The sequence below is a fragment of the Bos indicus x Bos taurus genome, chromosome 4 (assembly GCF_003369695.1).
Source record: "Bos indicus x Bos taurus breed Angus x Brahman F1 hybrid chromosome 4, Bos_hybrid_MaternalHap_v2.0, whole genome shotgun sequence".
NCBI classification, from domain to species: domain Eukaryota; kingdom Metazoa; phylum Chordata; class Mammalia; order Artiodactyla; family Bovidae; genus Bos; species Bos indicus x Bos taurus.
In genome coordinates, this window is record NC_040079.1 from 16,541,978 (window position 1) to 16,558,961 (window position 16,984).

At 47.6% G+C, this 16,984-nt stretch overlaps 1 protein-coding gene across 2 annotated transcripts in view; it reads left to right on the forward strand.

Moving 5' to 3' along the window:
* Window positions 1–4,246: 4,246 nt before the first annotated feature.
* HIPK2 (homeodomain interacting protein kinase 2) overlaps window positions 4,247–16,984 on the forward strand; it is a 204,404-nt gene continuing 191,666 nt past the window's right edge. For both annotated transcript variants that reach the window (XM_027538855.1, XM_027538856.1), the window contains exon 1: window positions 4,247–4,439. In XM_027538855.1, coding sequence (XP_027394656.1) covers window positions 4,421–4,439 — 19 coding nt within the window. In that variant the 5' untranslated portion in view covers window positions 4,247–4,420. The remainder of the gene's footprint in view (window positions 4,440–16,984) is intronic.

Consider the following 16,984-nt stretch of genomic DNA (forward strand, 5'->3'; position numbering starts at 1 on the left):
CGCTCAGTTGTGTCCAACTCTCAGCGACCCCATGGACTGCAGCCCACCAGGCTCCTCCATCCATGGGATTTTCCAGGCAAGAGTACTGGAGTGGGTTGCCATTGCCTTCTCCGGATTCACCTCCTAGGGGGTGCATATTAGTTTGCTTGGACTGCTACACTGCAGGCAGCTTTAACAATGAATATTAATTTTCTCACAGTTCTGGAAACTCTGAGATCAAAGTGTTGACAGGGTTGGTTTCTTCTTAGACCCCTCTCCTTGGCTTGCAGAGGGCCTCCTTTTCTGTGTCTTCATGTGATCTTTCCTCTTTATGTTTCTGTCCCAATTCCCTTTTTAGAAGGACCCCAGTTGTACTGGATTAGGGTCCACCCAAATGACCTTCCTTTAACTCAGTTACCTCTTTAAAGAGCCCCCATCTCCAAATATAGTCCCCATCTGAGGCACTCAGGTGTTAGGGTTTTAACATATGAATTTTGGGGGGACAGAGGAGGCACTCCAGAGAGTGAGACTGCTTAGAGTCACTCACGGCTAGACAGCAGCTATGATGAAGTTAGAAGCAACTGCTAAACGTGGATCCGTGCAAGCTCTGAGCCGAGGGACATGCAGACAAGTGTGTCACGGACCTTGCCCCAGGATGCTGCCAGCCCAGTGGTGGGGACAGGGTGCTGATACAGAAAAGAAGCATCAGCCATCTAGACTGGAGTGTGCAGAGCACAACAGAGTGTGGATAACAGGCAGGAACTGTGCTTCCTAGAAGAAGAAGAGATAAACATCAGCCGGATTGGTCACAGGGAGGTTTGCATGATAAAAATAACCACCTTTTATGGAACTCTACTATCTGTTAGCCCTTTGTACACATTTTATCTCTAATCTAATCCCACCCCAGGGGCCGTGGGGAGGACTGTACAAAATAAGTTACACCAAATTCTTGGTGTTGTGCTTGGCATAAGGGAGCAAATGACAGCTAATTATTCATCGAACAAATATTTGTGCAGTACCTGCCATGTGTCGGGCAATGTGCTCATTGCTGGGGATAGAACGTCAGTCAAGATGGTCTCTGCCCCCATTGCGCTTACAGTTTATGTGCATTATCCAGTATGGTAGCCACCAGCCATATGTTGGCTATTAACTAAAATGAAAAATTCAGTTCTTCAGTCACACCAGCCACATTTCATGCACTCTGCAGCCACCAAGGGTTACATTTCCATTCCTGAAGGAAGTTCTATTAGGTAATACTGGAAAGGGATGAGAGATAAAACCTGTATGGTAAAGGTCATGATAGAGACTTACAGCTAGCATGGAGGATCAATTACTAGTCATGTTATAATCAAGATGTGGAAACTGAAGCTCCGAGAGGATAAACTATTTGATCAAATTCACACAGCTACCAAGTGGAAGAGCTGGGACTGGAACCCAGGCCTGTCTTAAACTTATGCTCCCTCAGGCTGTTTTGTGGAGGAAATGAGTCAGGCACAGGTAGAGTCTGATTAAAGACAGAAGATGGAGAAGCCATCCTTGGCGGGGAAGCAGCAGCTTGGACAAAGGCACAGATGGGCAAGGCTGGCAGAGGACCATGAGGAAACCAGTCCGGCTGGAGAGGCAGTGACTTGCTGAACTCAACTCAAGTGCTTAAAAAGGTAAGTCAGAGCCTGCCTGCCTTGATTAAGAGCCAAGAAGCAAGGAAATCAGCCCTGAGCGCAGAGGCTGACTCTTTGAAGGATGTTAGCAGGAGCATGGCATGGACAGAGCTGTGTGTTTGGAAGGTGGAAGTGCTTAGGGTAAACTGGGCTGTGACCTGTAGACGACAAGGGGATAGAAGGAAGGGATGAATGATGGTGTGAAGCAAAAAACACAAGACCCCAAGGTTGATTGATTGATTTTACTTTCTCCCTTTTTTTAAATTTTAATTTTATTGGAGTATAGTTGATTTACAATGTGTTAGTTTCAGGTGTACAGCAAAATAATTTCAGTTTTATATATATATATATTCATTCTTTTTCAGATTCTTTTCTCATATAGGTTATCACAGAATATTAAGTAGAGTTTCCTGTGTTATACAGTAGGTCCTTGTTGATTATCTTATTTATAGTTGTGTGCATATGTCCGTAAGTTTGTTTTCAATATCTGTAAGTCTGTTTCTTTTTTTGTCAATAAGTTCATCCATATCATTTAAAAAATTAGATTCCACATGAGTGACATCATGTGATATTTGTCCTTCTCTCTGACTTACTTCAGTCTGTATGATAATGTCTAGATCCATCCACGTTGCTGCAACTGGCATTATTTCATTCTTTTTTATGGCTAAGTAATATTCCATTGTATATATGTGCCACATTTTTATCCATTCTTCTGTTGACGGACATTTAGTTTGATTCTGTGTCTTGGCTATTATGAATAGTGCTGCAGTGAACACTGTGGTGCATGTATTTTTTCCAATTATGGTTTTCTCCAGATATACACCCATGAGTGGGATTGCTGGATCATATGGTAGTTCTATCTTTTAGTTTTTAAAGGAATCTCCATACGGAACCCCAAGATTTAACACTGTGTAACACTGGATAATATACTTCATTTCCCCGGGCCTCATTCTTTCAGTTCTAGAAGGGCATGGCTGGCCCAGATTATTTCTGAGAGCCCCTTCAGCAAAGGTAGTCAAGGATTCTGCAAATCAGAATGACATTAGGCTCAGAGAAGCAGTGCAAAGTGTAGCACTGAATATAGGGGCAAGGAAGACAGCAGAATCAAAGGTCATCCGTGGCAAAGGGGGAATGATGTACTACTAAAAAAACAAGGCGAGTGTATAAAAGGGCTTGTCTTTGGGGGTTTTTTTGGAGGGGGTTTGTCACAAGGCATGGAGATGGGGAAGGATAAGTAAGAGGTGGTAGGAAAATAATGGTTTGTTCATTATTTTACATCCCCCAAATACAGACTTTAAACTTTTTTTTTGACCCATGACCCACAGCAGGAAATACAACTTGTATCCTGGTCCAGTACAGTTGTCCAGTATATATAACTGAAACAAAGGGTTTATGAAACAAATAATTACTCTAAGGGCAGTGTACTATTCTAGTACATTTCATTATTTTAAAAAGTTGGTTGCTGTCCAATGAATGTCTGTTATGATCAATTACTGCGTCACGACCCACAGTTTTAAAAACACTGTCTAAGAGGAAGATCAAGTCTTCTTAAGTTGGGGGCGATGGCAGGCATCCCATTAAAGAACCGAAGACTAGCTGCAGGAGTGGACTGGCAAGCCTCAGGGCTGGGGAGTCTGGAGCGCGTCTGAAGCTCTGTGAGGCATGAGTGTTGAGGAAGGCAGAGGCCTGGGAAACAATCGGTGGCAACCACTCGTCTAGGTGATAGGGATTAGGGGTTTAACCCTCCAGACCTCGTAGACCTGAGGATGGGGGCGGAAACCAGATTCCCGCAGGAATACAGCGAACACCCGAAGGCTGCATTTCATAAGCGTGCGCCGAATGGCTCCCGCATCTCTGACCTCATTTGGATTTCCAAAGCTCCTCCACTTACTCGAGAGTCCGGGGAGGACCGCGTGCGCCCACTCCTCCATTCATTCATTCATTCCAAACCCATCTCGGGGAGCGCCAACCAGGTGCGAGAAAGGGCGAGCCGCCGGCGGCCAAGGATCCCCTTCCAGTCGGTTCCCCTCCCGCCCAGCTCGCGCGCACACAAAGTTCTGGCTGCCACCCCCGCGGACCGGCTCCCTTGCCAATCAGAACCGAAGCGCATGCACCGCCGCCCGGCGGAGCCGCCTAACCTCCCCGGCTTCCCGGGATCCGCCCCCCACCCACCCCTCTCCCTGCACCGGCCCGGCCGCTCCTGCCCTGCGCTCGGCCTTCCCCGCCTCGCATCCGTGCCATCGGCGCTCGATTGCGCGCGGACTCCTCGCTCCGGGCTCGCTCGTCGCTCGCGCTCGGCCGCCGCTCCCGCCCCCTCCCCCCGCCCCCCGCCCCTCCCCCGGCTCCTCCCGCCCCTCCCCCGCCTCCCTTGCAACTTTTGCCGGAGCGCCCCCCTCCCCAACACACACAGCCATGCTGAGCTGAGCCCCGGCCGGGGACTGGCCGCGCGCTGCCCGCCCCGGCTCCCGCCCCACCGCGGACCCGCTCGGGGGCCGCGGCCGCTCGGCCCTCGGCCTCGGCCGCTGCGCCCGCCCGGCCGCCCCCCGGAGCCCCCGGGAGCCCCGCGCAGGGCCCGGGCCGCGGCGGCGGCGGCGGCGGCGGCGCCCGGCCCCCTCCCCCGGCGCCGGCCAAGTGAGGCGGTGATGCGGGCGCTGGCGGCCCCGGCTGCGCCGAGAGCGGAGACACAGGCTCAAGATGGCAGATTCCGACTGAGGCTGGGGGGGCCGAGCTCGCGCGCCGCGATCCCTTCTCCGTTGCCATGAATCGCGGACACCCCGGCCCCGATGGCCCCCGTGTACGAAGGTAAGCGGCGCCGGCCCGCCGACTCCGCCGACCCCCGCCCGCCCGGCCGCCCGGCCCCCGGAGCTTTGTTCTGCCCGCGGCCCCGCGCCGGGCAGCACCCCCCCACCCCCGGCCCGCAGCCCCCCGGCGCCCGGTCCCCGCGCCCCACCCCCGGGGCTCGAACCGGTCGCCCGCCCCCCTCCCCGCCACCCCCTCGGTCGCCCGGCGATCGGCCGGGATCCGGAATCAAACATCTTATTTCCAGGGTGGAGAAAGAGGCGGGGGGTGGGGTGGGGGGTGTGCGAGGGTGGGCTACTGGCCGAAGAAAAGAAATTGGGTGGGAGGGGGCGCCGGGAAAAAGACAGACCCGTGACGGTGCTTTTTATTTATTTGTAAGAAATAAAGGTGATGCGGTGTAGCTTTCCATCTCCAGCACCCCCCCCCCAAAGAAAATTACCTTTAGGGTGATCTGTTTCCACTCTCCGTCCTCCCAGCTCCCTTCCCGTTTCCCTCCACTCCCCCCCACCCCCAACACACACACACACACACACACACACACACACACACTCCTTTATTCTTCGCGAGCCTCAGATTTTGGGGGGCTGTCGGATCGGAATGTGCGGGGCTAGGTGATGCGAGGGGGGCAGAGAGGAAAAGTCCATTTCAGAGCCAGGCAGAACAATGAAATAGGCGAAAATCTCCCCGCATTAGCGTATGTAAGGGAAAATGTAGTTTAGGTTTGCCAGTCGGGGAGGCGGCCAAGACGCTGGTCTCCGCCGATCTGGGTAAACCTGCGCGGTGCACCTTCACCTGGCGTTGGGTCCTTTTTCTCGTCTGTCTTTAGGAAGAAAGACAAGAACGGAAGGCACAAATACTCCGTTTCCCCTGCAGTCCCTCTCTCTTTCGTTTTTCTTCAGTCAGTTCTGTCAGTTTCCAGCCAGAAATCAAACCGGAATCAACTAAGTTTTTACACTTCGATGTGTGTTTTGTGTGTGTGTGTGTGTGTGTGCTTGTAGTAGGAGGGATTTTGAACCAAAGGGTGTCTGATTTTTTTTTCAGTCATTTTCCTCGTGAAAATGTCTTTCTCATGAAATCATTGAAGTAGCAGCCTTTACATACTTTGAGCGTCAGTCCATCTGGCTTTCTTTCGGTTTTGTTCAGATATCCTGTGGATGAAATACCAAATGAGAGGAGGCAAGGGTTTGTGCGGAATGGAGAGGAGGGGCGAGGTTTTAATCCTCTATAAATCCGGAGAACAGTCATGGCCAGTGAGACAGGGAACGCATTAATAGTTTTATCTCTGTTATAAAGGCAGATTAAAAAAAAAAAAAAACTTATCTGAAAAGAAAATCTGTTATTAGTTCCAGAGCTCCAAATGAATTAGGTTTCTGGATGGAATAAAGTTACCAGTCAGGCCCTGGGTAACGAGGCTGTAAATAACCTATGGACTGTAAATATTTTTTTTCAGACTCTCTTAGAAACAAAGGGGCCTGTTTAGAAGGCAACAGAGAGATGTTATTCCAGGGGCTTTCCTCTTTGATTCTGAAGAACACAAGGTCCATTTAACCATTCAACAAAACAAAACAAAATTTCTGATCACTCCACCACGCAGAATGGAGCGAGCCCGGTGGCTCTGTGAACATACTAGGAGGACCCAGTCGGGCATTCATTGTTCCTCTGAGTCTCTGGGAGGGGGCTACAGTCAATGCTCCCACTGTCTATGGAGTGTTAAAATGAAACAATTTTCTCTTTATTAAGTACCTCTTTGAGACTCCCTCTGCTGGACACTCCGGGTGAGCATTGGAGAAGGAACTTGGCATTGAATTCAGAACTATAGTAAAACAGGCTGCTTTCCCTTTCTCAAGGGGCCGGGTATGTGGGTTGGGATGTATTTTGTCAACTTGGTAGAAAGCCGTCCTGGGAACCGTGGTGTTCCCCTCCTGTTCCTTTCATTCTAAATCCATACGGAATGTAGGCCATCCCCCTGCAGCTAAGACTTGGCACTCAGGTTCTTCCTACCGTGCTCTTTCAGGGCACGACACCAGATAAAGACCTGTGGGTGTGTAAGACGTTGTGGTTTAAGCATAATCTCAGATCTCAAAGGTCTCGAGCTCACTTTTTTTATTTGCAAGCCTGCCTTCTATGTCCCAGCTGACCTACGCGGTCACTTCTGCCACCCCTGGGCCCCTCAGTCTTGTGTGCGTGCTCTATTGATCATTCCTGTGCATTGTGCCCTTTGATTCTGCGAGAGTTTCTTCGAATCTTTGTAGTTCTTCTCTTCTTCCTCACCCCTTTTGAACCAGTCCAGCATCACCGCCCAAGCTCAGGCCTGGGTCTTGTTTGAAAGCAACTGTTGGTCATGCTCTAAAGCAGACAGGTGACCCCTCTAATCAGGCATTGCACTGCGGAACCCACATTTACTTCCTGCGATGAGTGCTTCTAAGACTCCAGTGACCTCCTTTTTCCCTCCTTTGGCAACGCCCCCTGGATTTAGCGAACCTGATTTTTACCACATCCCGGTCAGAGCACATGGACTCCTTGTGTGTATCCCAGAGGAGCAGGGCTTTTCCTGTGGAATTCTCCAAGAGCGATTTCTGATAGTTTTCACCCTACTAAAAGATTTGAACCCTGGATTCTTCTCAGGAGAAGGATAATGACAGGTGAGGCATTTAAGCCAGAATTCAGGGGTATATTCATTTATTTAAATAGGGTGCAATTGCCTCAGGCTAGGATTTGATGTAAAGGCCTGAGTGCATTAGTGGAGCATTCTGAACTGCCAGGTATTTAGAGAGAAGTGATCAGTTTGAAACGGGGTATGTTTGATAATACAAGTCAACGGGTAGGAAAGTGTGATCAGCCTTCCACAGCTTGCTTTTAAGGATAGGTTTCTAAATAGCATAGTAGTTTTCAATGGCTTGGTACTGATCAAGTTAAACTTCTTTAAAAAGATTTCTTTTCTTTAGAAGGTTAAACATTCTCCTTGCAGTTATGTTTACTCCATCAACTTGCTTAGCAAGGCTTTTTCCAGTGCCACAGGTGTAAATTAGAGGACCCTAAATTGTATTCTCTCTCCCTGGCTGTGCCTTGTCCACTAGTGTTGGCTCAGACAGTCAGACTTCCCCAAACTGTAGCATCAAAGTCTGTCATCAGATGGGCCTGAAGACACCTACCAAGAAATGGATTCTGAATCATCTTCCATTAAAAGAATTTGATGACACATGTTCAGAAATATCTTTTCCTGTGTTTATGTTTTATATTTTTAAAAATGAGTAAGTATAAATATTGTTTTCCTTCTTACCACATTTGAAAAGTGAATCAAGGCTCATTAATTAATTTTAATCCCTGATCCCGGACAGTGTGGTACAATACTCGAACCAGAAACCTGGGCTTTGACTCTAGCTGTATGGCTTTGGGCCTGTTACTTAACTTCTCTGAGCTTTTTTTTTTTTTCTTCTTTTCAAAGCCTTATTCGATTGTTCCAGGGCTCCATTAGAAACAAGTATATGTAAAGCATCAGGCTATAGTAGGCATTTTCTCAGTACATGTTAAATCCCTCTATCTTTTGAGCTGCTTACAGGCATGATGACTCCAGGGAAAGAATAAGCCACAAATAGTTTAGAAAACCAATAATAGCAACATTTCAATTATTAATCTCCTGCCATTCCTTTTCCAGTTTGGGCACCAGCAACAATAAGCCCCCTATGGCCAGGGAAGAAAGAGCCTCTTTTGACCCTCTCTGTGACCTTTCCAGAGTCTTTATTCCCATTGAACTTCTGCTGGTTTCAGGTAGAGGATTTCTCTTCTCCCATGGCACATTCTCTGCAACTCTAAAAATGAAGCAACAAACCGTTCGAACTGAGTTTCAGGGGCTGCAGCTGTGCCTCTGGGAAAATATCCCAAGGTGTGAAAGATAATCTTTGCCCTTTATCAGGATCCATTGGTAACCCAGACAGCCAGCCAGGAAAGGGAGCGCCCCAAGGTGGCTTACTTACGAACGGCCTCCTCAGAGGGGAGACACCCACTCGATCACAAGGCAAGGACTAGATCCATGCATCTAACGTGATTTTCCTACAAAAAAAATTGTGGTGCATTCTGCGAGTTGCAGCTGCTCATGTTCTTCATATTTTATTTTTTGTTTCTTTATTTCTTTCTCCCTTGTGTAGAGACCGATCTTGAAGGAACCACCTTTGAGTGGAACAAAGTAGCGACGTTCGAAAGGGTATGATACGTGAACATTTTTTATTGTTCTCCGAACATGTCATTTGCCAGTGCTTTCTGGTGGTCTCACGATGACAATTCAAGCTCTTCAGGTTGCTGTCAAAGGCGAGTTTCAGAATAATGCCAGCAGATGTTATATAACATCCGATGAAGCATGAACTTGAAAGGCCCCAAATCATAATAGTTCCATTTCGTGTGGCAGTACTGCGTTGGGAGGGGTGAGGACTGGAGGCAGAGAAAGAAAATGGAAAACCTGGAATATAGGAAAGTCTTTATTTTTCCTCTAAAAGAAGCCAAGATGCCTGAAGTTCATGGTAATAATTGTAGCTTAGTTTGTGGCACATCCTCTCCCTACAGTGACCCACTTGTCCTCCTCACAGACCCACAGAGTGGATACCTTCACCCCCACTTTATAGACAGGGCGCTTCTTTAGAACATCCATTCCACAGACGTTTGTGTGGGGTCCCTGTCCTTGAGTTCAGGGGTGATGGGAAGTGAAAATCAAAACTAAGCAAGAGCTGAACTCAAGATAGAATGCCTTTACGTGTGTGCCTTTCAGAACTTTAACCAGTTCTTACGTCTTACATGCTCATGTTTCTTGAGGTATACAGGGAAGACCACCATTTCTTTATTTTCTCTAGAAAGATTTTCTTTGGGATCAAAAAAGTATTTATGAATGCAGAAAATACCTATTACAAATCTCCTTAGAAATTTCCTTGGAAATTACCATCTCTAATTTGCAGAAGATTCCGTCTTCCTCTTTCATTACTTACATTTTATACCTTTGTAAATGCACCACGTTTCTGATTTGCACATGCCGCTTGGAGACTTTCTGTTTTTGGCATTTGGCGTCCCCAGCTCTATCACCAGCGGACCTATTCATCTTACGTGGCTGTCGGAGAATGAATTCCTGACTTTGCTGCCTGGCTGAGATCCTTAATTCCAGGTAGCTTTGTGATACTTATTGGTGGGGATATAGATTGGGTGGTCACTCTGTAGATCCCTCAGGGAAGGAAGTTGTGGAAAAAGACCAACTCCTCCTCGCGAGAGCATGGAGCTCAGGACAGGAGAGGACCTCGGGAGAAATGAGTTTACCCTATTGCATTCAGGAAGGTGAATAGTCGTAACTTGGAATCGTCTGTTCACCCACAAAATTTTTTTCCAGGAAAAGACCACCCTAGGAACTCCCTCAGTGACCAGTTCCAGCATTCTGTTAATCTGATGGTCAAGAAACTCTTGGGTTGGCCTGAGATCTCGTCTGTTGTCACTCAAACCTGTTCTCTTTGACTCAGTGTCTTTTTCTGAAGCCTTTCATGTACTTGAAGGCAGTAACCGAGTCACTGTTGCTTTTTCCTCACAGAGCCTGTTTTGGGTCCTCTTCCTCTGAGAGCTCTCATTTCTCCACAAAACCAGAAAAAATGGTGGTGATCAAAGCTGGACACAGTTCTGTAATAATGGTCCCCTTACTGCAGGGTTCTTGCCTCATGGAGAGCCCCTGGAGGGCAAGAATCAGGTCTGAGTCATCATTGTGTCCCCAGTAGTAGCCATGCAGTTCCTAAACCTGGTAGGTGCTTCATAAATGCTTGTTGAGTTGACACTTCCTTTTAATATATCTAAGTAATAACTTACGTCACACAAGCCCTGCCCTGGTTAGCTTGCTCTCTCCTCGGTTCTGATCTTTATTTTTCTTGTATGTACTTATGTCTAACCATCCCTCACCCTAACAAGGCCATCTTCTGTTTGATCCTTTGAATCTCACCCTTCTGTTTGTAGCTCTCTAGAACCTTACTTAACAGATCCTACATACAGAATGCAGCTGACATAAGTCATTAAAAAAAAAACAAACATAAAGTTGAACTACTCTCGAAAGAAGAGGAGAGAGGGCTCAGAAAAATCTTGACAATTTGATGCAATATTGGTTCATTCAGGTTTAGAAAGGACACTTGTCAGATTCTTTAGAGGTTCTGAGTCAGCCAGAGCCATACCTGTTTTTCCAGGTTCTCTACAACGAGTCAGTGAGGTGTTCATGACACTGGCTACAAGTCAGACTTGTAGCCCGTATCCCTCCATCTTTGGTCTAGGGCCAGTGCAAAAGACAAAAGATGAGATGGGCAACGTCATTCAATTGGCAATTTTCTGATGGGTGACTTTACCATTAGAAAGTAAGCTGCTGAAATAGTTGCCAATTTTTTAAAAAGCAGCAGACTCTTAAAACTGCAAAATAATTGTGTGGTTTTCCAGCAGCTTATTTCTAAACACAGCGTTGAAGAGATTTGTAGTGTTTTTGAAAGTGGTCTGTTTTAGCAATTCTTGCCTAACTTCTTTTGCTCTAGTAGGTTCTGATTAATTAAATGCCACTGTGTTTAAGCAGAATTAAGATTGATTGACTCTTGCATGTGCTAATGCTGTAAACTTCATAAAACCTTCATTGTCACAGAAAGAATGCGGTTTAATATGTGAGTGGACAGGGGATTTTCTCCCCAGGCTGTGCTGTCTGTCCTCAGTGAAAGATCATTTTGGAACCTGCCCTAACATTGGGTTATGGCACTTTGGGTTTGCATAGTTACAGACTGCATCCTGATGTTGCAGTAAGTTTTGTTTCCCCCTATATTTGTACCATTTTCCTCTATAGCAATATTACCCTTTGATTCAACCTATGGAGTTAAATATAAAGGGCTGATTTTCCAAGGACTTATATAATAACAGTGATCCATCATGCCAGTTCTATTGAGAACTTCTAGTTTCATAGCATCAAGGAAACAGATTTTAATGATACGCGTGTCTGGAGTCCTTTCAAAAGTCACATGGTAAAGCAATTGGGAAAACTCTGGTTTGTTGGTAGTTGTGGAATTTTGATTTTTTTTCTCTAATGAAGAATTAATAGAGCTCTGACCAAAAAAAAAAAGGCAGCGTGTTAAGTTAATTTTGCAGAAATTGTAGAAAGGCAGCAAGTTACACCCTCCAGAGTTCTGTGTCCGCTACACACTAGAACCCAGGCTGATAGAAGGAGTTTCTGCAGGAAAGTGAATTTCAAGGAAATTTGTAATGGTGGGTGGGGCTGGTAGGAGCATACACCGCTGAAGCAGGTACATTTTCAGCTCCAGCACACCTGTGATCACCGTTACTCATTAATGAGTATGACCTGCACCGTCAGGAAGAGGTTAATCGATGGTCCTTATGTTCTGTTAAGTGAGACTGGGAATGTCTGTAATGTGTTACAGAAATGTTTCCATTAGAAAATGGTTATAAATAAAGAAACTCTTTGATTTAATTGTTCCATGACTTATTCCCCCAAAAGGATTTAAGGCCTCTTAAAGAGTTAAGTTCCTGGAAGAGAGGAAATTAATTCATATAGATCAGTTCTGTGGCTCGACCTTATTTCCAAAGATGTCAGATAAGTGAGGTTGTCCTACCCGGAGTGACAGCGGAAGCCGTCAGATCGCTTGTGCTGGCGTAACCAGGTGAACAAGCAGAGGGCCTAATGGAATTCATTTGCAAAGTCATTTTTGCTTGGCTAGAGTGTAAGCGCAAAATAGACCAGCAGACGAGATTGGTAAGTGTTTGGGATCAGTTGTCCAAAGGCTTTTTAAAACGAGTGCTAATTTGAGAGGCATTTTATGGTGCAGAGAAGGGGACTAATATAATCGAAATGATTCTTGAACAAGGTAATTTTTCCTGGCCTGGGTATAACGGAGTGAGGCAGCCAGAGGGTGAGCCATGTGGTGCAGGGGAAGGTGTGTGCACAGTGGTGTTGGACCTGGGCTGCTGTTGGCGTCACACAGGAGCGTGCGGAAGAGCACCAAGCAGCATGCCTGACCCGAGGCTTCAGTGAATATTCATTCCTTTCCACGTTCCTCCCCAGCTCGTATGGCGGTGGTCTGGGACCAGGGAAGCTTGCTGGTGTTAGCAGTACCATGATATTTACAGTCTGCCCTCTATATCCATAGCTTGCACATCCATGGAGTCAACCAACCACGGATTGGACATATTTGGGGGAAAAAATTGCAGAAAGTTTTAAAAACCAAAGCTTGTGTTTGTTGTGCTCCTGGCCAGTATCTCCATAACATTTACATTGTATTAGGTGTTGTAAGTAATCTAGAGCTGATTTATAGCACACAAGCGGATGAATGTACGTTATGTACAAATGCTACATATTTTTATGTAAAGGACTGGCGCATACAAGGAGATTGGGCTCCTGGAACCAACATTCCTCAGATACCATGGGGTGACTTTATTCTGTCTTTCTAAAGAATCTCTTCTTTTTATAGGCTCTCTCACAGTCTACACTGGCATCACAGTATTTCAGGATCTCACTGGGTTACAGTATAACCCCAGGGAAGGCTTTGCACACTTGTATCCACCTTAGACACTTGAGGAAACTGAGGCCAGAGCAGTGAGAAGAGGCTGCCGAGGCATCGTCTTGAGAGTTGGAGGTGGGCAGAGTGAGGCACCCCCCGCATTGCGCTCCCTCAGCCATGGGCACAGAAACTCCAGGATGTTGGCCACTGAGTGAGCTTTGCTGGGCTGCACAGCCCATGGAAGCTCCATCAGGATGGTTCCCACAGGGCTGTCAGAACCACAAACCTTCTCCCAAAATCCAGAGGGAGGTCCCGGGCTCCAGTCCCCCTGGGTGCCCTGCCGCCCATGGTGCCTGCCTGAGCCCATCCCAGAGGGCTCCTTCCCACTGTCTCAGGAAAGCAAGGCCATGTGCCTTCAGCACCAGTCTGTAAAGGGCCTTCTGTCAGGAAGTCATTCCTTCTGTTTCCCTGAGCCATTACTCAGCTTGTCACCACAAGCTACTTATTAACAAAAACACATGCACACAAAAATCACAGAAACTGATACAATTGTGACAGGTTTCACAGAACCTCAGCACACTTTTCAGTCATTAAGTGGCTTAAAAAAAAAAAAAAAATTGGGGGGGATTCCCTGGCAGTCCAGTGGTGTGGACTCTGGACTTTTGCTGCTTGAGGGCCTGGGTCTGATCCCTGGTTGAGGAACTAAGATCCTACAAGCTGCGTCATATGCAGAATTAGATTTTTAAAAATTAATTGATTTTAAAAAATACTGATTTTCTAAGGTAGAGCTTCAAGTCATCCTTTCTTTCCCTTTGACCTGACCAAAACTTGACCCCTATCCCTGTTGTCAGGCCTGCCCTTGTGACCCCAGCCTGAATCCTGTTGGGGTGGCCTTCTGTCTTGTGCTGCTCCCCACCTCCCTTGGAGGTCCTCCACCCTGATGAGTAACCCTGCATAGTATTTGAATAGACTTTTACGCGAAGGGCTGGCTTGACTTGGCATTGGTGAATCCTGGGGCGATGGTGCAGGGCGGCCTGCAGCCCACCAGTTCCTGGGTTCTGTGTCCAGCCTACGACCACCTCCACCTCCCCTTGGACCTCGGGGTGCCTCCTGGCCACCTACCCAGTCCCCTGCCTGGGGAAGGGACCTGCCCTGGGAAGGCCTGCAAGTAGGCATGAAACCTTTTGGACAGGGATTACCAGGGACCCAGAGCATGGTCTGGGAGAGCACCCTGTCCTTGGGGAGGGGTGTGGCTGAGACCTGCAAAGTATGGGGTTCAGGGCTGGAGCCCCAGCTGCCCTGTTGTGAGAGCCATGCTGATAAAAGCTTGGGCAACAAAGGCGACCCGACAATATTTCCTGTTTATACAAAGTCCTGGCTGCCGATTGCTTCACTGGATGCCCTGCTCCTTTCTTTCCCTCCTCCACCTTGATCTTCTACTTAGGGTTGCTCCATAAAGCAGGGTTGATGAAACTGCCCCATTTCCTGTTCCTGGCTGCGGAAAGTCTGTTCCTCCCACAGTGAAACTCACCAGAGAGCCCAGTGCATCCCGCAGCTCCTATGTCTTGTCTGTCTCTGCCACTGACACAGGCAGCTGCTCCTCCTCCTGTCCTCCCCTTTGATGTCATCTCACCTCTCTGCTTCCACCTGCTTATTATTTCCCACTCACCTGCCCACAGCCAGCCGGGCTCCTCCTGTCCCCGACTCACCTGCCCACAGCCAGCTGGGCTCCTTCCCTCCCCGACTCTGTGTATCTTGGACATGTGTCCGCCTCGTTACACTCCTGTAGGTGTCAGGGTCCAAGAGCAGGACACTGGGCCTCTCTCTCTGGGAAGCATTTGTGTCGGGGAGCTGTTTGGGAAGAGTGCTCCTCCAGCTTTGGAAACTGTCAGTCACCTGGAGGGCCTGTTAAAACAGATCACCGGGCCCCACCCTCACAGTTTCTGTTTCAGTAGGTCTGGGGTGGGGCTCGGGAATTTGCATTTCTAATTGAGAACCCCGATTTTAGAGGAATGCACTCAGAATGAGAAATCCGTACGTATTTAAAGTCAGACGGTAGTTGCTTTGATGGAGACTTGCCTTGGGTGGGTGGGAGTCAGAGAGACCTGGCAGTGCGTTACTGCAGCTCTGACGCCCTTCCTAGCTGAGACAGCCTCCAGCCTCCAGCCTTCCTGCCTCAACTCCGGGAGGGATGAGGCTCCATCTTCTCCAGGACCCGTCTGTACACGCAGTCAGTAGTTCATCCAATTCAATGCTGGGACCCCAGAACTGAATGGGCAGGAATGTCTCCCAGTAACAATATGTGATTATTATTAATTGACATAAACAGCACTATGATTTTCTCCATTTACAGAAGAGGAAATGGTGGCTTGCAGAGACTAACTAACCTGTCCAGGATCTCATAAGCCAGGGCTGGAGCCCTCCTGACGCTGGAGTGTGTTCTTGGCTTGACCAGCCAGCCACCCAGCTCCACATGGGGCAGTGGGAGGGGTGCAGCATACAGTGGGGAGGATCCCCAGTAGGAAGGATCTGGTACCTTCTTGGAGCAGGGGCGGCCACCGTGGGGGCTGATGGTGCCAGAGCATTGAAGCCACAAACGCCCGTTCCCCCACCCCACCCCCCCTCTGCTGTCCCATTCACCTCCTCTCCATCCATGAGGAAGAAGTGAGATGGTGAGTGTCAAGTCTTAGCCCAGGAGCTGGCGCAGAGGAGGGTATAGTTTGGGGCAGCCAAGCCATGGGTCCATTTGAGCAGCTAAAACAGAGATCTGAGAATAATCTTACTGAGACCTCTAAGAAAAAAAGTTATGGAAAGATGATAACAGCTAATACTTACAGAGCCCTTGGAAGTTCCAGTTTTGTTCTCAGGCTTCAGTTCTATTAAATCATTGTCACCTTGTAGTAATGCAGCAGGGTAGGTTATGTCCCTGCTATGTTACACTCCAGAGGTAGTGGAAGGTTAGCCACTAACAGGTGGCTGAGCTGAGGTTAACCCCCGCCCAGTAGCCTGGACCCAGACCCCCTGCCCCTGTCCACTAGGCTCTAGCTGCAAAGCAGAAAGTCCTTCCAGTCCCTTCCTTGATAAGAGAAATTTGTAAATATGTTGGTTCCGCCCCCAAATATAAATGTTCTTTGTTTCAATCAGAACCTGAATAAATGTTTTAAAATTTGAAACACTGATTCCTTTTGGTCTTCTTGAAAGACAAGGTGGTGGGCGCATAGAACAGTCAGGTCTGAAAGATAAGAGCAGTGGAAGGACCAGCTCTGCCATGTGTTAAGCCAAACCATAAAGCTTCAGATTTGGCATGAAACTTGACAGCCCCATCAGCGGGCAGAATAGGTGCTCAGATTTAAGGCCCTGTAGTCTGTGAGCATTTAATAGATGACGAAGGAGTTTCCACGAAGCAGTCGGAAAGAGGAAACCTGATTGAGCAAATGGGGATGGGACCATGTGATAGCAATTTGAAAAGTCTCAACGGATGTTATCACCTCACATCATTATACCAACATAAATTCTGTGTGATTAAAATGTTAAATTCAACAAAAGTCTGTCGAGCGCATTCAGGAAGCCAGGGATTGCTCTAGGTGCTGAGGGTGTAGCAATGAGTGAAACAGATGAGCACCCCTACCCTGAAGCAGCCTGCGTTTTCATGGAGAAAGGTAAAATTTATCAATGGCTTAAAAAAAAAATCCATTTTTAAAGAAAGCTGGGAGGAAACAGAAGTGGTATTTATTAAACCTCCAGAGGGGTTGACATTTCTAAGTTTAGAATCTGTCAAAGAAATCACAGAGGAAAATATTGGTAGTTTTGTTAGTGTAACATTCCCCAGATGTTAAAGTTGTTTCTGGTTCTTCTATCCTGAATCGTTTCTCAGTGTCACTCGGGGTAACATTAAGGGGTGTCTGGGTTTTAGGATCAGTTCTTCAAAGAAGCATTATTAGATCAAGGAGTATGACCGTTAATCTGGTTCTAGATACAGACCAGGCTTCCCTGCTGGCTCAGTGGTAAAGAATTTGCTTGCAGTGCAGGAGACGCAGGTTCGATTCCTGG